The sequence below is a fragment of the Eptesicus fuscus genome, chromosome 5 (assembly GCF_027574615.1).
Source record: "Eptesicus fuscus isolate TK198812 chromosome 5, DD_ASM_mEF_20220401, whole genome shotgun sequence".
NCBI classification, from domain to species: domain Eukaryota; kingdom Metazoa; phylum Chordata; class Mammalia; order Chiroptera; family Vespertilionidae; genus Eptesicus; species Eptesicus fuscus.
This window is the reverse complement of record NC_072477.1, coordinates 1836735-1857550: the sequence shown is the minus strand read 5'-3', so window position 1 is coordinate 1857550 and position 20816 is coordinate 1836735. Positions and strand designations below refer to the sequence as shown.

Below are 20816 nucleotides of genomic sequence, written 5' to 3'. Positions count from 1 at the left end.
AGGTGCTGGTTTGTGGAGCTTTGGGAATCATACTCCTTGATTAATAGTCTAATCATAAGCCTTAAGATGTGATTATAGTGTCAGTGCAAACTTCACTAATGATTTCTCTGCCATCTGTCTTCCCCCCATTATGTAGGCAGAAAAGAAGTCTTTTATTTTGAAATAATGTGAAAGCGTTGGTTGTCCAACGCTGGTTCTGATTCTGCTGAGAAATGGGGTAATTTTGAGCCTGTAGATTTCTCAGTGAGGCCCCTGTGCAAGTCCTGTGTTGTTTCTGCTCAAGCAGCTGCTGAAGTTCTGCCTCTTAGGGTGACTGCGAGTTCACAGGATTACTCTGTGGCCATGAAAGTAAATGCTGTTGTAGTCATTTCAAGCAATACAGAACGTGGAATGTAGACAGGTAAAGCCCTCTGATAGTTACTGTTTACAATAGATACGCTTTTGCTAATATTTTAAAACTTTTTATCACAACATATGAGCTGTTCAGCAACTTACTGTTATCAGTATATGTGGGACTTGGTTCTGTCTCAATAAATTTACCTAATTTTTAATAGGTATGGGTGTGTCATAACTTAATCTTTTATTATTTTTTTAAACCAAGTTCCCTATTGGTGGATATTTGAAATCTTTTTGATCCTTTTTAAAACTTTTTAAAAAGCTGTAGTGAACATACTTATTTCTTTAGGATAAATTCGTAGTTCTAGGACAAGGAGCAAATATATTATTCTTATTTTTTTTCTTTTCTTTTTAAAAATAGATTTAATTTTTAGAGCAGTTTTAGGTTCTCAGTCCAGTTGAGCATAAAGTAGAGCTTCCCCACATACCCCAGCCCCCACACAGGCACAGCCTCCCCACGATGGGCGTCCCTCACCCGAGTGGCACATCGCCTACAGTCAGTGACCCCACATTCCACTCACACATCGTTATCCCCCAAAGGCTGCAGTGACATTAGGGTTCACTTTTGTGTTGTACATTCTATAAGGTTTTTGTTGTTGTTTTGAATTTTTATAAGAATTTAGGTAAGCCAAACTGACTACATTCTGGGGAGCAAGATCTCAAAGGCTGCCCTATCAGTTTTGACAAATGTATGCCAGGTACCATCCTTGTAGCCTCCTGAGTCCTCTGTGCTCTGCCCCTGCAGGCCTCCCAGCCCCCAACTCCAGGCAGCCACTGCTCTTTTACTGTCTCCATAATTTTGCCTTTTCCAGAATTCATGTAGTTGGAATCATACAGTATGTGTAGCCTTTTTCAGATTGGCTGCTTTGACTCAGTAATAATGTACATTTGAGATTCTTCCATGTCTTTTCCATGGGCTTATAGCTCATTTTCTTTTAGTGCTGTACCATATTCCACTGTCTGGATGTACCACAGTTTATCTATTCAAGGGCAAATATGAATGAAGCTGCTGTAAACATCTGTGTGCAGGTTTTTATGTGGACAAAAGTTTTGTGGACAGTTTTCAACTCTTTGGACAGATGCCCAGGAGCAGGAGTGCTGGGTTGTCTGGTACGAGTACATTTCATTCTGTGAGAAGCTGCCAGCTGTCCTCCGAAGGGGCTGCTCGGCGCCCTCACCAGCGGCTGGCGCTCGTGCTGGGTTTGGGCCATTCTAACAGGTGTGTGGCTTGTTCTTCTAGACTAGAGAAGAACGCATGCACACTAGTAAAGTAAAGTAGTGGGAAATACTCTGCGTCTCCCAAGTTAGTTGCTGTTACGTTAATTTTCTGGGTGTCTGTTAGTTTCTATGAACATGTCTTGGTGTGTGTTTTTATGTCACACTAGTAGCCCTGCGCACAGATTCGAGTAGCTTGCTGCCGCTTGCCTCAGCTGGCCACCCGCCCACCGCCACTGGTAGCTCTCCGCTGCTCATAGCTCGCTGCCCCGTCCTCCTGCAGCTCTCCACCCACTGCCCTGCCCTCCTGGAGCTCCCCCCTCCCCACCCTCATAGCTTGCTGCCCTGCCCCCTCCTGTAGCTTGTAGTTCGCTGCCCCACCCTCCTGCAGATCCGTGATCTGGTCGTTACGCCTTATGGCGTAACGGATAATTAGCATATTCCTCTCTTATTATATAGGATAATGTGGGTGTTTCATAGTTTTAAGCATTTCTACTAGTAAACAGTGCTGCAGAGAGCATCCTTGGAGTGGTCAAATGGTGCATGCATTTAAATTTTATGGATTTTTCCATGTTTTGTCTAAAGATGAGTGTGTCTCTTTTCCAAAACCTCCCTAACACTCTGTGTATTAATTATTTTCTCTAAAAAATATTTTGCAATTATATTTAACTAGCAGCCCTGCGCATGAATCCGTGTGCCAGTAGCTCTCTGCAGGGCATGGCCACTCCACACCCACTGCCCAGAGGCTCTCCGCGGCCCAGAGGCCCATCAGTGGCCGGGCGCAGAACGCTTGCCTCATCGCTGGGGTGACAAAGCAAGCATTCCGCCAGGCCACTCATGCTGCCTGCTCTCAGCAGCTGCTCCCCCGGCACTGGGGGACTCTGGCGGGGCTGAGAGGACTGGGCGCCGCCATCTTGTGGCTATGGGCGCCACCATATTTGTGACAGAGTGATGGTTAATTTGCATATTACCTTTTTATTAGTTAGGATGGTAAAATATGCACAACATAAAATTTACCATCTTAACTTTTTAAGTGTACTGTTCACCGTTATTAAGTACATTCACATTGTTCTGCAAACAGTTTCCAGAACTCTCTTCATCTTGCAAAACGGAAACTCTGTCCCGGAAAATAACAACTCTACGTCTCCCTCTCCCTCCACCCCTAGCAAACACCTTTCCACTGTGACTCGGTGGATTGGCTGCTCCAGGTCCGCATGTAATGGATGCATGTAATACTTGTTTTGTGTGACTGGCTTAGTTCACTTAGCAAAATGTCCTCCAGGTTCATCCACTCAGTGACGTCGCCATTTCCTTCATTCTTACGGGTGAATAATCCCCGTTATGTGGGAGGCCACATTGTGTCTGTCATTCGTTGACGGGCACGCGTGTGGCTTTTACTTTGGCTGCTGTGAATCATGCAGCCGTGAACATGGGTGTGCAAACATCTCTCCAGACCCTGCTTTCCGTTCTCCTGGGTGTGCATCCAGAAGTGGGGCATCCGGGTTTGCTAATGCTGGTTTTTTAATTTTTTGAGGAACCACCATGCTGGTTGCCACAGCGGCTGCTCCATGTTACCCACCTCCTAACAGTGCACAAGGGTTCCAGTTCTTCACATCCTGGTCAGCACTTCCTTCCTGTTTTGTTTTGTTTTGTTCTGTTTTGCTTTACAGTAGTCATCCTGCTGGGTGTGAGATGCATCTCACTGTGGGGCATATGAATTTCTTAAAACTTTGCTGAGCTGATCAGGAAAGGATTTTCATGAATTATTTTGGAGGTTGAGCATCTTTGTATTTTGACTTTTTAATTTTTCTGTAAATAGCAGTCAACCTAAACATTTTTTTATTTTATTTGTTGCTTTTAAAAATTATTTTTAGTTAAATTTATTAATCTTATCTGTGGCTTCTAGTGTACAGTCATGTGTCAGAGCAGGGCCCCTCCCCCTCAATATTATGGACACGCATACCTGTTTCTTCTGTCCTCCCTCCTCGTTCACACCATTGTTCTACCTGGAACATTGAACTTGTGCCCTTCACTTACGTTAAACTCATATGCACTTTGGTCTATGACTGGACTCTGGATTTTGTTTCGTTGGTGTATCGGTTGATTTGGTACCATTTTACTTTCTCAGTGTTCCTGGCTCATGTCTTTATTCTTCTAGGTGGATCTTTAGTGCATCAGGATTGAGGGTGACAGGAAGCTTATATTCTAGTGGAGAAAGAGGGAAAAATGACTGTGCAAACAAATTTCTTCTAGTCTCACTTTTGCTTTTCAGGTGTTGAAATCTGAGTTCAGTCTAATGTTTAAGGTCCCACAGCTAGTTAGTAGCCAAGTTTCATCTAGACCTCTGGTCTGTAGCCTGCGTTATTACACACATCTGCCTTCCCGTCCTGCTTCGTTAAATAAACGGTAATTGAATACTGATAGCACACTAGCTGCTTTGGGCTGTGTCTGAGATGCAGCCTTTGGGGATGCCGAGAAAATGGGTCTTGTAGAGACATTTCATGTAGAGGAAATGTAAGTCATTTCAAGTAACACAGAGAACAACAGGGTGCAGATAGTATAGTGAATGACTGTGGGAGATTGCTGAACCACGCCATGAGACTCGGGGACAGTGGAGTGCAGGGAGGCTGAAGCATGTGGTGGGATCTGGAGTTGGACAGGGAGAGGAACTGAAAGTGTTCTCGATTGGAGAGTGGACAGTGGGTGCTCATGTTATTTTAGCGCCAACGTCTCCTCTGTGTTTGGTGCTCTGATGCTCCCTTGGGACCCGGCAGGAAGAGCTCCGGTTTCCTGGGCGGCACTGAGGGAAGCGGTGGAAGCTGTTGACATTTAAGTAAAACACTGAGGCATGGATGGGTTCGCGGGCTGGGCCGGGGGCACCAGTGCATTCTAGACAGAAGAGAGACTGGCATTTGCACAGGCGTGTAGACGTGGGAGGAAATGCACTCTTCACTTCGGAGCCCAGCCTGGCTCTGACACGTGTTGTCCCTGGGCAATGAGAAGCCATGAAACGGGAAAGGCAGGCAGACTTACAGGGATGAGGATTTTTGAGGGGTTTTAGCTAGAAGCAAAATAATTTACATTAGAAAGCTCTTGACAGCCTGTGATTTAGAGCAGAGCTGGGGCATGGGAGGTTTGGGGGGTCTGGAGGAGGGGCTGGGGTTGGGGACTGAGGGGGCGTAGGGGGGCCTGGAGGGACTGGGAGGACTGGAGGGACTGGGACTGGAGGCTTCCCTGCGAATAAGCCATCGCGCACGTCCTGGTGAGAATCTGACGCTCTTACTAGGCCAGTGGTGTTCTGGGAGGCTGTGAAGGCAGCAATGTCAGGAGTGGGTGAACTTGCTCAAAGAAGATGAGGTCATAGGAGTGTGGGGCTAGGTGCTGGGCCAGGTGGCCTTCAGCATGCCTCTAAGCAGGATGCTTTCTGTCTGTTCATCAGCACTGTTAGAAATAAGGCGAGCCCCCCAAGTCAGGGGTCCTGGTAGAACACAAAACATACTCGGGAGCCAGGCAGCAGGGCAACCATCTTTACTTCTACGTAGAAGGGTGCACACACATGGCCTGGAAGCGTGTGCACACCAAGCAGATGGGCTGCTTGGGTTTATAATCCCTTACGCACGTGACCTGTCCTTTGCTCTTGATTGGAGCTCAGGTGCACAAGTCTTTCGCGATTGGCTAATTCAAAGGGAGGGGTTAGCCTTTGCTCTTTCAAGATGGCAGCCCCCAGGGGAGCTGCAAGCCATGCGGCCAACATGGCGGCTGCCAAGTCACGCAGTCCAAAATGGCGGCTGTCTAAACTGTTCTTTGACAGAAAAGATGACTTGTTTATTCTCATAGCACTGTTCCATCATTGATCCCTCATGGGTATGAGACGCCTGCTAGGCCCTTGGTTCTGCCCCTGTCTGGCCCTGTTGTGATGCGTGCAGCTGCCCTACAGGGGTGCTCCTCTCTGCTCCTCCCCACCCCATTCCAGGCTGCCCTCCCTCAGGCCTCCCTGCTCCTCCACATGATCTGCACCCTGCTTTGGCAGTCTCCTCCCCACGGGCCGCTGCTGTGCTGGGTGCAGTACCTGTACTTCCACGCCTGTGGAGACCTACCAGAGGTTTGCACTTGGTGTAGAGAAGCAGTTGAGGGTTAACTAAACACGGGATCTCAGAAGGTGTTTTTACTAGAGAATCTTGTCTTTGAAATGTATTTAGAGTTAGGCCAGCTCTTATTCACAGTTCATTTTACCGTTTTAAGGAGAAACAAAAAATATAAAACTGTGGCCTGAGAGAATTCTTAGCAGGGAGCTTTAGAAGAGAGAACAGGATAGGAAGGGGAATATTGAAGGTGATTTTTTATTGTTGGATTCCTTTGAAGGGAGGGTTTGAAAGAGCTGACTTGGCACTGGAGGGGAGGCCTGCGTTTCAGCCACGCTCCCTGCTGGTGGTTTCCCAAAGAAGTGCCTCCTAGACTCTGCCGCAGGGGCTGCTGGGAATCAGTGAAACGGTCGTCGTGGTTACGTGTTATGTATTTCATCAGTCGTACCTAATGGGTGCTTTTGCAGTTATTTAAGTGACTGATGGTACTGTTTTTTGTTTTTTTAAATTTCTTTATTAATTAAGGTATTACATATGTGTCCTCATCCCCCCATTACCCCCCATGATTGTACTGTTTTTATTTGATGACAATGAGGAGAAACTGGTGAAATGGTGAGAAGCACTGGTCCTTGAAGAGGCCGGGATGGGACTCATTGGCTATGCGTCAGGCTGGCTGGGTGGTGCTTCAAGCTGGCTGACTAGTAACTGTAGAGAAAGAAACTAACACACGCAACATGCTAGACATGCCACATTTAAAATTGTGTCAAAAACCAAAGGCAAATTCGAGACTTTAAAATAAGTCTACTTTCTTGGAGTGAGACCCGCCTGAGACCTGCAGCATACGTGGAACTCGTTCTATGTCAGCGCATGTCCTTCACACATTTCCAGGAGTATGCTGTGTGCGGAAGTTTCACAGTCACGAAGTCAATGTAAATGCCTAAACTTTCACGTGAACATGTAGTGAATGTCAGGAGTCTCTATTCAGAACATTCCAGTCCGCTATAAATTCAAGCCAAAGACCTGGCCGTAGGGCATCAGACCCTGCATCGCCCGACCCGACCCGACCTCTGCCTCCTGAACCTTCCAGCATGCTCCCCAAGCCGCGCTCCTCCCAGCCCTCCTCGCCATGCCGCAGCGGCGCTCTCCAGAGGCCTCCTCTGACCACACTAAAGTGGCCACGTGCTCGCTCCTTCCTCCCGTCGATCACCCGGCCTAGCACTACTGTGTCTCCTCTGGCGAGCGCAGGGGCGGCCCTTTGTTCAGTTCTCCATCAGCCCGCTGTTGGCATGTGGGAGCCGCACCGTGACCCCCTGTCCGGTGAGCGAGCAGATGATGGGGTGGGCACTCCTGGATGGAGATGGTAAGTACAGGCTTGGGGGCTCTGTTTTACAACTCGGGCCATTTGGGGACCATTCCTTGGCTCAGTAAATATGGGAGCGGCGGGATGTGTCCGGCACTGGAGGAAGACAAGACTGAGCATGCTAGCCCCGGCCAGTGCAGCTTTGTCTGGTGGGAACCGCCAGCGTGATTGTGAGCTCACTGCCCCAGGGAGCAGGACTTCACATTCTCACCTGTTCGTTCTGTGACAGGAGGAGGCAGGGGTTCGGGTGGGATAAGCTAACGCTGGCCTTGGTTTTCAGCTTGTTATGAATAAACTAGAGACCCGGTGCACGAATTAGTGCATGGGTGGGGTCCCTCTGGGTGGCCTGCGGGTATGGGGCCGAAACCTTCAGTCCAACGCTGCCTGCAGCTTCTACCTACTGCTCCCACTCATCCCGGCCCCGATCGGGAGAGGCTTGTGCCGCAGCAGCACTCACCAGCCGTGAGCCCTGCGTCTGGCGCCCTCCCGAGGGGAGTTGCAGAATCTGGCCGAAATCAGCTCTCTGACATCCCATGAGGGATCCCGAAGTGCGAGAGCGCGCAGGCCAGGCCAAGTGCAAGATTGGGGCCAGGGAGGGACTGCGGGAGGGCTCCAGGGCATGTCCAGCCCCATCTCACCCAGTCCCCATCAGGGCCAATCAAGGCTGGCCAGCTGGGGAGGGATCATGGGAGGGCTCCAGGGCGTTTCAGGCCCATCTCACTCAGTCCTGATCTGCTGGACCCCAGCAGCAAGCTAACCTACTGGTTGGAGCATCTGCCCCCTGGTGGTCAGTGCACATCATAGCGAGCAGTTGAGTGGCCTTAGCATATCCTATCTAATAAAAGAGTAATATGCAAATTAACCATCACGCCGCTGCACCCACAAGCCACTCCCACCAGCCAATCAGGAGCAAATTAACCCAACCAAGATGGCTGTGGCCACGGAGTAAGCAGGAGGCTTGATTTTCCCCAACAATGGAGGAAGCCAAGCCTTCCGCACACCCTGGCAGGTCCAGGCCTCCACTTCAAGGCTACAAAGTTTCAATTATAGAAGATAAATAAATCCCAACACAAATGGCGGCAACCACAGAGCTGGAGAGAGCAGGAGGCTTGAGTTGCCCCTGGTGATGGAGGAAGCCAAGCTCCCGCAGCCCTGGCCTGCCTTGGCCTCCGCTACAACGTTTCAATTATACAAGATAAATAAATCCTAACAAAAATGGCTGTGGCCACGGAGCAAGCAGGAGGCTTGGCTCTGCTCAAGGCTACAAAGTTTCAATTATAGAAGATAAATAAATCCCAGATACCAGGGCCTCCGCTTGGGTCACTGGGGGGCGTGGCCGGGCCTGCAAACCACCACAGGACCCTCACCCAGGCCACCCCCAGCCCCAAGGGAACCCCCACCCTGATCCGGGACACCCTTCAGGGCAAACCAGCTATCCCCCACCCATGCACCAGGCCTCTATCCTATCTAATAAAAGTGTAATATGCAAATTTACCATCACTCCAACACACAAGATGGCTGTCCCCATGTGGACACAAGATGGCCGCCACAAGATGGCCAGCAGGGGAGGGCAGTTGGGAGGGAGGGACCAGGCCTGCAAGGGAGGGCAATTGTGGGTGATTAGGCCAACAGGGGAGGGCAGTTGGGAGGGACCAGGCCGGCAGAGGAGGGAAGTTGGAGGCAATCAAGCCTGCAGGGGAGGGCAGTTGGGGGGGACCAGTCCGGCAGAGGAGGGAAGTTGGGGGCAACCGGGCCTGCAGGGGAGGGCAGTTGGGGGAGACCCAGGCCTGCAGGGGAGGGCAGTTGGGGGAGACCCAGGCCTGCAGGGGAGGGAAGTTAGGGGTGACCAGGCCTGCAGGGGAGAGCAGTTGGGGGGGACCAGGCCCACAGGGGAGGGAACTTAGGGGTGACCAGGCCTGCAGGGGAGGGCAGTTGAGGGGGACCAGGCCTGCAGGGGAGAGCAGTTAGGCATCAATCAGGCTGGCAGGGGAGTGCTTCTAGTCATTAGAATATTACCCTTTGATTGGTTGAACAGCCAGACCGGTCACCAGACCGGACACTTAGCATAGTAGGCTTTTGTTATATAGGATGGCTATCAAAGAGCTTGAAGCTTGTGGTTAAAATGCTGTTTTTTAGCCTGTGAAAATTATTTGTATTATTTATTCTCTTTTTAAGTGCTCTAGAGTTAGCCAAAATGTGCAAAAACTTACCAGCAAGACATAGCTAAATCTGCACATTGCAAAGGAAGCCCTCATTACAATCAAGGATTACTTTGCCCTTTAACCATATCAATGAGTCTTATCTTCATCCTTTTAAACTTGAAATTTTGTTATCATGATTTAGCCTCTCTTCTCTGCACATTTGTTTCGTTTTGACTATGACAGCTGTTACTGCTGGGAATATTCCTTGACCTGTGTCTTGATATCCATCCTGAGCATAGGGGTCAGCTCTACAATGAGTGCCAGGTTGTTTCCCAAAGTGGCCGGACTGGTTTATACTCCTCCCAGTGAGATGCGGGGGATGTGTCCGTGGTGTCTTCAGTATCGAGACTGTAAGACTGCTGAGTGTTAGGTGAGCCAGTGCATATAACATCGTTTCTCATGCCAGGGAAGTTTGCTGCTTTTCTTAGGTATGATAATGGCATGTGGTTTTGTAAAAAAATAGGTTGGCCTTTTTAAAAATATATATAGATTTTTATTAATTTCAGGGAAGAAAGGAGAGGGAGAGAAACATCAATGATGAGAGAGAATCATTGACCAGCTGCCTCCTGCACGCCCCACACTAGGGATGGAGCCCGCAACCCAGCATATGCCCTTGACCGGAATTGAACCCAGGACTCTTCAGTCCGCAGGCCAACGCTCTATCCTCTGAGCCAAACCAGCTGGGGTTCTTGGCCTTTTTAAAAGAATGCATATTGATGAAATACCTGGACTTAAAATTCTTTTTTTTAAAAATGAATCTTTATTGTTCAGATTATTACAGTTGTTCCTCTCCCCCCCCCCCATAGCTCCCCTCCACCCGGTTCCCACCCCACCCCACGCCCTTACCCCCGCTACACTGTCCTTGTCCATAGGTGTAAGATTTTTGTTCAATCTCTTCCCGCACCCCCACACCCCATTCCTCCCAAGAATTGTCAGTCCACTCCCTTTTTATGCCCGATTCTATTATATTCACCAGTTTACTCTGTTCATCAGATTTTTTTAATTCACTTGATTTTTAGATTCACTTGTTGATAGATATGTATTTGTCATTTTGTTGTTCATAATTTTTATCTTTACCTTTTTGTTCTTCCTCTTCTTAAAGAATAACCTTCAGCTTTTCATATGATACTGGTTTGGTGGTGATGAACTCCTTTAGCTTTTTCTTATCTGTGAAGCTCTTTATCTGACCTTCAATTCTAAGTGATAGCTTTGCTGGGTAGAGTAATTTTGGTTGTAGGTTCTTGCTATTCATCACTTTGAATATTTCTTGCCACTCCCTCCTGGCCTGCATAGTTTCTGTTGAGAAATCAGCTGACAGTCCTATGGGTGCTCCCTTGTAGGTAACTAACTGTTTTTCTCTTGCTGCTTTTAATATTCTCTCTTTGTCTTTTGCTCTTGGCATTTTAATTATGATGTGTCTTGGTGTAATCCTCTTTGGATTCCTCTTGTTTGGGGTTCTCTGTGCTTCCTGGACATGTAAGTCTATTTCTTTCACCAGGTAGGGGAAGTTTTCTGTCATTATTTCTTCAAATAGGTTTTCAATACCCTCACCATGTGGGTATAACTGCTAACGTGTTGCTTTCACGCCTTGTCACTAGGCTCGTGTGCACTCCGCTTTTAGGCACGTATGGATCATACTGTATAGAATAGTTTCCAGCTTTAATTTTCCTGATTAGAAATAAACTGAATTTTGATCCTGAATAATATTCCAGCATGTGTAACCATGCTGATGTGAGTTCAGAGCAATCGGGAGCTTGTACCTCCCTCCCGACGGAAAAAACACAGCGCACTCCGTCGCCAGCCCGCTTGATTTGTTTAACCACGTCCCCATTCTTGACCACGGACACATTCTCATTTCCCTGCTAAAGGAACGCGCGTGAGCAGGCTCTCACAGCGTCCGTCCAGTAGAAACCAAAGTCCTTCCTTGATTCTGCAGGTCGTTTCCAGGCCAGCGCATTCATAGCTCTTCTTCTCTGCACGTGTGGCAATTGGAACTGATTGTTTGTGTAATTGCTCTGCCAGGCGCGGAGCTCTAGAAAGCACTCTTTTCATCATGGCTGTGGAAGCAGCATGGGGCACACACAGTAGGGCTAACAGACTTACTGAATCCGCGGAGAATAGCTCAATGTAAACACACTAGTGTATTGTAAAACCTCTTCCTCTGCAGCCTGCTTTGAAAGCTCAGGTTTCTTTACTGGCCAGGGAGCCCCATCCCCCTAAGATTGAAGCATTGAAAACAGTAGGACTTACCAGGGGAAAAGGTGTCCCCTCCCAACAAGCATGCCCCCTCTGTTCTCACTATGCCACCCCGCAGCTTAGCTGAAGAGACGGGGTCCACAGAGGGCAAGTGACTTGTGTACAGGTTGTGGTGGGCAGAGCCTTGGGGTCGGCCCCAGGTGCTGGCCATCGCCCAGCCTCCCGTGGCTCCTTGAATCTCACTTAGGCCCCACTTGCTGTGCGCTCGTGTAGGATGCATCGCGTGAGGGAAGGCCAGTGTCTGCCTCGGTGGGAGAGGTGGGTCAAAAGACACATGCCCTGTGAAGCGAGGTTGGTGTAAAGCTGTACGGAGTCCTGCTCGCAGGCGTTTAAAGCCTTCCCGGACCACCTCCTTCCCCTGCTGGTCACCCCTCAGCAGGAGGCAGCCTCGAACGTGGTGCTTTTCAAAAGAGCCTCTTTGTTGGTCACTGAAAGGACATTTTTTTGCTTGGCTGAAACTCACAAATTAACAAATTCACAACCTCAAGCCACATTTCTTCTTGTGCTTATGGCTTTGCTGTTGTCATAGTCTTTTCAGTACCTAAACCTTAAAACACGTGTTGCTGTTGAGAAGACTTTTATCACATTCAAATGGGGAATGTTATCAGACCCATGCTCTTTACACACTGCTATTTGCTCCAGCTCATTGATTCTCAGAACTGCCCGTCGTTACCCCTGGGAGCTCTAGAACAACAGACCCAAGCCACCTACAGCGCGCGGGGCCCTCGAGCTGGGTGTGTGTGCGCTGAGAATTCACCAAGCTGTGTCCTCCTGTGTGCGCTGTTCTTTATCACAGCACGGCACGCTTCCTAAAACTGTACATACGCGCAAGGTATATGGATACATCCTGTACGTGCACACACCAAACACGTGGAAGCACACATAGATGTATGTTCACATGTATGTAACACGTGTGCACCACAATATATAGATGCGTGTGCATGTACACACATATGCAGCTGTGCACACGAACATACACAGCAGGGCGGAGCCCAAGAGCGGGATGGGAAGAAGCGGAGGAGGTGGCTCAGGCCGGGCTGGGAACTAGAGCTGGAGCAGAGTTCGGGGCACGCCAGCCTCGGTGGGTTCTCTTGCTAAGCGAATGCCGTGGTTCCAAACGGCACCCTCGCCTGTAGCTGACGCTCCCCAGCACTTAGGAAGGAGTCATTCTGTAACACCGCATGTGCACGTCTCCGCTCTGCTGCCTTGGGCGGACTGGGCAGGCTACCTGGCCTTGCTCTGGGTCTAGGGAGAGCCGTGGCTGCAGCCTGCCGGTTCCCGACGAGCCGAGGACGGACGCAGGGTCAGGGCTGTTCCCCAGGAGGCGCTCAGCTGTGTGGCTGAGGCCCAGTCGATGTTGCCGGGCTTTTTTTACCGGCCCCCCCCCCCCCCCCCGCAGGCCTCTCTTCATGTGGGGAATGTTGCCTTTAGTAAAGGGAGACGCAGCCCTTGTTTGAGCATGGTTCTGTTCTTAGCTCATATTGTACAAAGCAAAACATGAGAGCAAACAAAATTATTTTGAGTGCAGTTGCCTGCGAGGGTCTGAGTCATGAGTAAGTTGACTTGATGTGAGAGACGCAAGGAGAGTGTGTCACTCGCTGACTTGACTCTGTCACGTTAAAACTCAAGAGATTACTCATACAGTGTTAGCCATGGAAGACACTTTTAAGGTCGTAAACCTCCACTCCCATGCGGATAAGGAAACGGGCGCAGAGGCAGGGTGAACTTACCGGTCATGCGCGCAGATCCTGGGTGGAGGGCGGTAGGGGGTGCAGAGCAGCAGCAGGTGCTGAGCTGCCTGCGGATGTGGGAGGCTTGGCCGGGCGCTCACAGTTCTCATTTCCACCTGATCCAGTGTCTCCGGGACTGGCCTGGGTTGTGTCGTATTTACTGGGTGCAGGAGGGTGGGGCGCTTTTTCTTTCTTTTTTTAAAATATATTTTTATTGATTTCAGAGAGACGGGGAGAGGGAGGGAGAGATAGAAACATCAATGGTGAGAGAGAATCGTTGATTGGCTGCCTCCTGCGTGCCCCACACTGGGGATTGAGCCTGCAACCGGAATCAAACCTGGGACCCTTCAGTCCGCAGGCTGATGCTCTATCCACTGAGCCACACCGGCTGGGGTGACTTTTTCTGTAAAGTGGGGTTTTAGCAAAGCCACAGTAAGAAACGGCATTTTCATGGAGGACGTGTGTTGGTTGCTGACCGGGGAGCACCGGCTCATTGATCTTCCTCTGGCTTGTCTTATGGCTTGTGCTCTCCTTTTCCCCTGAATTGGGGTTGGAGGGGTCGCATTGAAATGTTAACTGTAGTGACAGTTATGCCCACCAGGTGGCATCATTGCTTTCCTTACATGATTTAAGCTCCTTTGGAGCCTGAGGTACAGTGACCGCTCGTTTTGTTTTAATAATAAAAGGAGATGCCACGATATTTATTACATTCTTGAAGAGAGAAACTGGTGCCATGCTTCCTTTTCAGCACCTGATGCTACTGCCGAGGTTATCACGATAAACCCTTTGAGAAGCTCACCCACCTCCTGGTGCCTGCTCCTGCTCTGCATGGGACACGCACCGCACAAGGTGTTCCGGCTCGGGGCCCCAGGGAGGGGCCGGGGGGTGAGGTAACTGGCGGTTTCCGTCTGCGCTATTCCTTACGTTTGCAGTTGAATTTGAGACTCTGACTAATGGTACTAAGGGCATGTAGCTCCCTGGAGTAAACATGAATATAGAAACAAATGAAGCCTAGCACACGGCAGCCACTTTTCACCACTGCCTTCACCAGCCGGAGTTCTGGTTCCTTAACCCATTCACGCGGATACACCAGGCTGAGCAGCCTTGGTCTGCTCTCCGTACCGTGGAGGCGGTGCGACGTGACTCGGACTTCTCCCTCCCTCTGCTTTACTCCAGAGAGAGGGCAGCATGGACCAGCTCCCGAGCCAGACACTGAGTTTCCGAGTCACCTGCCTTCTCTGAGCATCAGTGTCTTCGTTGGTGAGTGAGGGTGATAGTTGAAGTGTTGGAGAGAATCAGAAAGAAAATCCTTAGAGCAGTGGCTGGCACAGTGAATTATCAAGTGCCATCTGCTGTCATCACCCAGTGTAACTGTCGAATCTCTAGGAAGTGTCCCCTGATTATCATCATCATTATCATTATTTACCGATCTCTTTGCATGCCCTTGCCATCTGCATCTGTGCTGTGATTTGGTATCTATACCTGGTATTCTCTTCTGTTGCCTGTGTGTTGTTTCAAGCTACTGAAGGAAGTCAGCTTATCTTCTGTAGTTTGGCCTGCTACTCAGTAGAGCCTTCTGTACATAGTAAGGGTAGCTCAATATATTCTTGATGAGGCATTTGTGAATTTTCTTTTTTAAAAATGTTACTTTTTAGTTAAAGTTTACATTCACTATTGTTTTGCATTAGTTTCAGGTGTACAGTGGGTAGACAGTCATACTTGACAAAGTGTCTCCTGATGTTTCCAGCACTCACCTGGCACCATATGTAGTTATTACAATACTAAAGGCCTGGTGCACGAAATTCGTGCATGGGGGGTCCCCTCAGCCCAGCCTGCACCCTCTCCAATCCAGGACCCCTCGGGGAATGTCTGACTGCAGGTTTAGGCCCAATCCCTGGTATCGGGCCTAAACTGGCAGTTGGACATCCCTCTCACAATCCTGGACTGCTGGCTCCTAATCGCTCACCTACCTGCCTGCCTGATCACCCCTAACTGCACCCTCCCACCCCCGCTGGCTTGATTGCCCCTCACTGCCTCTGCGTACCGGTCTGATGGCCCCTAACTGCCCACCCCCGCTGGCCTGGTCACCCCTAACTGCCCCCTGCTGCTGGCCAGGTCACTCCCAACTGCCCCCTCCCTGCCAACCTGGTTGCTCCTAACTGCCCCCTCCCCCCGGGCTTGGTCACCCCTTACTTCCCCCCTTGCTGGCCTTGTCGCCTCTTACTGCCCCCCTGCTGCCGGCCTGGTTGCCCCCAACTGCCCCCCTCTGCCAGCCTGGTCACCTGTAACTGCTCCCCCCCACCCCCCGCCAGCCTGGTCGCCCCTCACAGACCCCCCGCTGGCCTGGTCGCCCCACTCAGCCTGCTTGTTCAGTCGTTTGATCGACCCTCACTAACCCCCCTGCCAAACTGGTCGTAGGCAGCCATTTTGTGAGGGCATGAGGGTTAATTTGCATATTACCTCTTTATTGTATAGGATTATATAGGACTAGAGGCCCGGTGCACGAGATTTGTGCACTGGGTGGGGGGCAGCCTGTGCCCTCTCGCAGTCTGGGGCTTTTGCAGTCCAGGACCCCTCGCTCCTGACCGCCCGCCTGTAGCAGAGGAGGCGAGAGAGGCTCCCGCCACCTCCGCTACACTCGCCAACCATGAGCCGGCTTCTGGCTGAGCAGCGCTGTGGGAGCGCACTGACCACCAGGGGGCAGCTCCTGCGTTGAGCGTCTGTCCCCTGGTGGTCAGTGTGCGTCATAGCGACTGGTCATTCCACTGATGGTCAATTTGCATGTTAGCCTTTTATTATATAGGATTATATAGGAGGATTACTGACTGTATTGTAAATGTTCTTGATGAATCCACTCTACTTTTAAGTGATGTTACCCCCAAAACATAACTTAGTCACCTGTGCTTTCCATAACATTAAGTACTTGTCAAAAAAGCAAAGGCTGCATACAGACTGTGTAATTCCTTAAATTAGCAGAGTGCTGTATATCTTATGCATCGTCATTTAAGGTTGGACTGTTTTCCTGGGTGGTTTCCATGGGAATTTTCAGGTGTTGGAAAGACTGCATTCTGCAGTGGCAGGCTGCTTCTGAAGCAGAGGGCACTGAACTCTGACCCGGTAAGCTTCCGACAGACAAGCTGGGGTCAGCTAAGTGCACAGGCCCGTCCGCTGCTTCCCGCACCCAGGGCTCCCGGTACTGACCCCTGCGCACTGGGGAGGGAGGGCAGGGCGCCGGGTGCGAAGGTCCAGGCCCCAGGACATGTCCTGGTGGCTTAGCCACCTTCCGTGATGGACTTTGCCCTGACCACACCTTCCGTGATGGCTCCCTGCCTCAGGGGCTCGCTCCCTTCCTGTTTCCTCTCATCCCTGGGGAAGCATCTAGTCATCCTTTGTTTTCTTACCAGGGCATGTGCAGTGGATTTTATTTTCTTAGGCTGAAAGCTTAGTTTTGCTTAAGGAAATCGCGGGAGGCTTTGAAAACTCACACTTCATTTTCATTATGTCTTCCCAGCAGCTACTGGCACGTGGGTGAGGAGTCAGGGAGGTGGGGAGTCAGGTGCCAGAAACGGTGGTGGTCGGTGGGGCCTGATTTGTCAAGGAGGAGCTCAGGACGGCGGGGCTGGGAAGGCAGGGCCGGTGCACAGCAGTGCTTGTTCAGACCCTTGTTCATTCTGAACGAGGCCGGGGAGCGGGGCGCTGCTGAGGGGAGCGGCCTCCACCTGACCTGCAGTGCCCAGTGTCCACCCCGGCCCAGGCCCTCGCTCTGTCAGCCAGAGCCGGGCTCCACCTGCGCCTTCCTCCCAGGGCTAACCTGGCCCCTTGCCCCTGCCGGGAAAGGGGCCCCACCCCCCACCCGGCATGCCACAGCTCCCGCACCCACTCAGCAGGTGTTTGCTCATCTCCGTTGGACGTGGGACAAGGAGAGGAGTGAGCCCAGTCTTTGCCAGTGGGAGTCAGATAGGACCCTCCCACAGGTCACTTCCTCCCGCCTGCCAGGGCCGGGAGCACTCCTACTGCGCATGCCTGAGTGGGCTGGGGTGTGGGCTCTTTCTCCCCTCCCCTCGAGGTGCGGCCCGGGGACCCTGCAGGCGGGGCCTTACAGGCCACCGTGCGCGCACCGCCCTGCTGGGCGCCCGCGAAGAAGGTTGCGTCCACCTCCGTGCCGCACCCGCACCCGCACCCGCACCCGCACCCAGCTGCGCTGCGCTGCCAGCGGTGTTCGCGTTCAAAGCACAGCAGCAGGTGAGAGCGGAGCGCGTGCGAAGAGTGCTTTTGTTTCGAGTTTTCCAGCCGATGGTTCCGCTAAGTCTGGTGGCAGCAAGGGGGACAGACGGGCTTCCTGAGCTCTGTCCCCGAGGGGGACGCCCCGCAGGTGCGGGCAGTGCGGCCACTGGGCCTGCGCTCGGCCCAGGGAGATAGTCGTGTGGCCGTCGTGGCTCGCAGAGCTGGGTGGAGGCAGACATGTGCAGTCCCTGCTGCGTGCTCACCAAGGCCGCACTGAGGTCATTTTGTTCAGCGTCGCCAACCCGTGGCCCCGGCCCCTGGTGGTCCGTGAGGTCCGAAAGGTTGGCGGCCGCTGGTTGAGTTCATTGACTCGGGTGCACTGGAGTTTTCCTGTTCTGAGCACCGGGGCGGCCAGCTGTGCGGACTTGACTGTTGAAGAAGGAAGCGGATGCTTGGTGTTGCCTGAGCGGCAGGCTGCACTGTGGGTAGTTACGGTGTGAGCCAAGGTGACCTTTTCCCTCTCTCAGTGGAGAAACGTTTTCTCTAGCGTTGGCATGCACGCTAATAAAAGAGGCTGAGTTATTTTTTCAAAATGGATTTCACTTCTACCGCAGTGGGACCAGGGTTGTGGCCTGACTGCAGTGCCAGGCCGCGCGCTCCCTGCAGCTGGGCGAGCGCAGCTCTCAGAGCCTGGCCCTCCCCCGAGCCGTCCTCTCGGGGAGGCTGACCTTCTAGGACAGGGCCAGGGCCGTGGGCACTTCACTGTTTCATACAGGTCTATCTGGGGGTGTTTTGAGCTTGTGTCATTTTTGTGGTTTACGACCATGAGGAAGTGCCATAGAGGAGGAGTGCCTTTTTTTCTGAGAAAAGACTAGAAAATATCAGGTGGAAGCAGGTTCATCTTTGGGTCCGTTTTCTCAGTGCCTGAAAGCGCACACCAGGCACTGGTTCACATCACTCCTCTCAGGTGTTTAAGAGACAGCGATAGGTGGCTTGTTCTGTAGCCTTGGCTCCTAAAGACAAACCCCAATTTAATGTTTCTGTTTATTTACAAATAATTATTTTTCAGGGTCCTAAAGAAATACTTGTTTATGGAAAATAAGTAGAACCAAGTTTAGGAAAAAGAGCCATAATTTTTCCCTCCAGAGATAATAAGGGCTTTAATATTGAGTATGTTTCAGCCGAGTCCTGCGGGGCTTCTGCATGTAGGACCCGCGCGGGCCTGTCCTGGGCCTGCAGGCCGAAGCCCACATCCCGCGCCCACACCGGCGCTCGGGCCCCGCGGCCCTGCTCACGGCCCGTCTTGTCTTTCAGTGGACGAGTACATCGCCATCGCCAAGGAGAGGCACGGCTACAACATGGAGCAGGTAACGAGCTTCCGTCGTTAGGGTCGGGCTTGGAGCGGCCACTCGGTGTGGCGGGGGCGGAGTGGCTGCGGGTCACCCGGGCTCTGGCCCCTGCGCCGCCCGGGGGCCTGCGTGCGAGGGGCCTCGAGGTGGGTGGCGGTGGACGGTCCGTCCCCCGGGGCCGCGGGGCAGGGGGGCCGTGGTGCGGGACGCTGGGCACGCGCTTTCTTACGGGACCGTGTGAGCTGTCCTTTTGTGGCTGTTGGTGGTGTTTCCTGACTCAGCCTGCCACACTCGGACCTGTCGTGTTTCAACATTAATTGTTTTGAGCCACTTTCAGGTGTCAAATTGGGCCAAGGCTTCATTTAAAAATGGTTCGAGCCTGTTGCAGCCTCATTGTGATCACTGTTCTCGAAGGGGACACGCGGAGTTGGGCCGGTGCTTTCCTGGCGTCGGTCTAGGTTGCACAGCCTGGAAGGCGCTAGCATTTCCACTTGCCCTAGTGACTGAGGTCCCCGTCCCGTAACGGAGGTGATGTAGACCTGCACTCTGTGTACAGCCTTGCCCTTGTTTTTAATTATTCTGTCCTGGTAGCACTGCTTACAAAGGCAGCTGTAAGAAGGTAGTTCCAGAATCTTTCCAGCAAGAACTGTCTGCTTCTCCTGTTCTGACCCTGCTCGTGAGCTGCATGAGTGGCCCAGAAAACTCATCCATGTTTTATTCTGTTTAGAGAGTGTAGCCATCATTGGGTGATTGATTGCGAAGTATCCTTGTATGAATTTTCAAGGATTCTGATCTTCAAAGTATGATTGTCTTCGCTTCAGAGGTGTAACACAGGACCCTCCGCAGGGAAGTCCTCGACTCCCTCTCCATTTCTCCTTTATTCCTCATCCATTGTCTGTTTTTTCCTTTCTGAGCTAATTTACCCCACAACATCATATTTGCAGGGGTTGTTTTTTTCCCAATCCTCACCCGAGGATATGTTTTTGTTGGTTTTAGAGAGAGAGGAAGGGAGAGAGGGAGAGAGAAAAACATTGACTGGTTGCCTCCCGTGTGTACTCCAACCCACAACCTGGGTATGTGTCCTAGGAATTGAACCCGCAGCCTGTTGGTGCCAGGACGGCGCCCCAGCCTCCTGAGCCCCCAGCCGGGCTGGTTGCGTGGGCAGAGGAATGACGGCAGGGCGGCTCTGCGAGGCAGCTCTGCTTCCCGGTGCAGGGCCTGCGGTGGGACCCGCCGGCACCCGTGCCAGAGCCCCTTCCCGGCTGCGGCGTGGGCGGGGCGCTTAGTGCCGCAGGGCCTCCAAGTCCAACCTGAGAAGTGAGGGTGGTGGGACGCAGAGCTCGTGGGCAGGAGGCCATGCCGCCGGGACAGCCACGGGGCGGGCCGGGAGCAGCTCTCTGCCGGGGGAAGGTGTGCGCTCTCGCCGGCCTGGTTTCCAGTCCGCGTGCGTTCACGTCTTTGGTCTGAGATCTCACTGGTGCTCTTTTCTAGGCTCTCGGGATGCTCTTCTGGCATAAGCATAATATTGAGAAGTCCTTGGCTGATTTGCCCAACTTTACCCCCTTCCCAGATGAGTGGACTGTGGAAGACAAAGTCTTGTTTGAGCAAGCCTTTAGTTTTCACGGGAAAACTTTTCACAGAATCCAACAGATGGTAAGTAGATGGGACCCCCCATCCCCCTTTCCCAGCACACCCGGGGGCAGGGGATCTAGCACTGCAGGGAGCACTTCCTGGCACTTCCCAGCCTGCGGGCCGTGACCCCCCCCACCCCCCACCCCCCACCCCCGTTATTCAGACGCCCCAGAAGGTTAGGGAAGGCTCCGGAAAGGCTCTCGGGTGTGAGGAGGTGGCGCCATGGCCTGTCTGCCTGGGAAGGGCTGCTGTCTGGGGGGCTCCTTCCCCGCTGCTGGGACATTGGGGCTCAATGAACTTCCTGAAGTAACCCAGAAGTTCTGTCAGAATACGTCAGCCTTTAGGCGGTGAAAGCGGGTTCATCCTGAACT

The 20816-nt window shown here is 51.9% G+C and overlaps 1 protein-coding gene across 1 annotated transcript in view; it reads left to right on the top strand.

Annotated features, from left to right (window-relative positions):
- The window catches only part of RCOR1 (REST corepressor 1), a 96652-nt gene that overhangs the window by 58636 nt on the left and 17200 nt on the right, over nucleotides 1-20816 (top strand). Inside the window, exons 4-5 of the mRNA XM_054715722.1 lie at nucleotides 18779-18831; nucleotides 20305-20466. Of these exons, the coding sequence (XP_054571697.1) occupies nucleotides 18779-18831; nucleotides 20305-20466 (215 nt within the window). The remainder of the gene's footprint in view (nucleotides 1-18778; nucleotides 18832-20304; nucleotides 20467-20816) is intronic.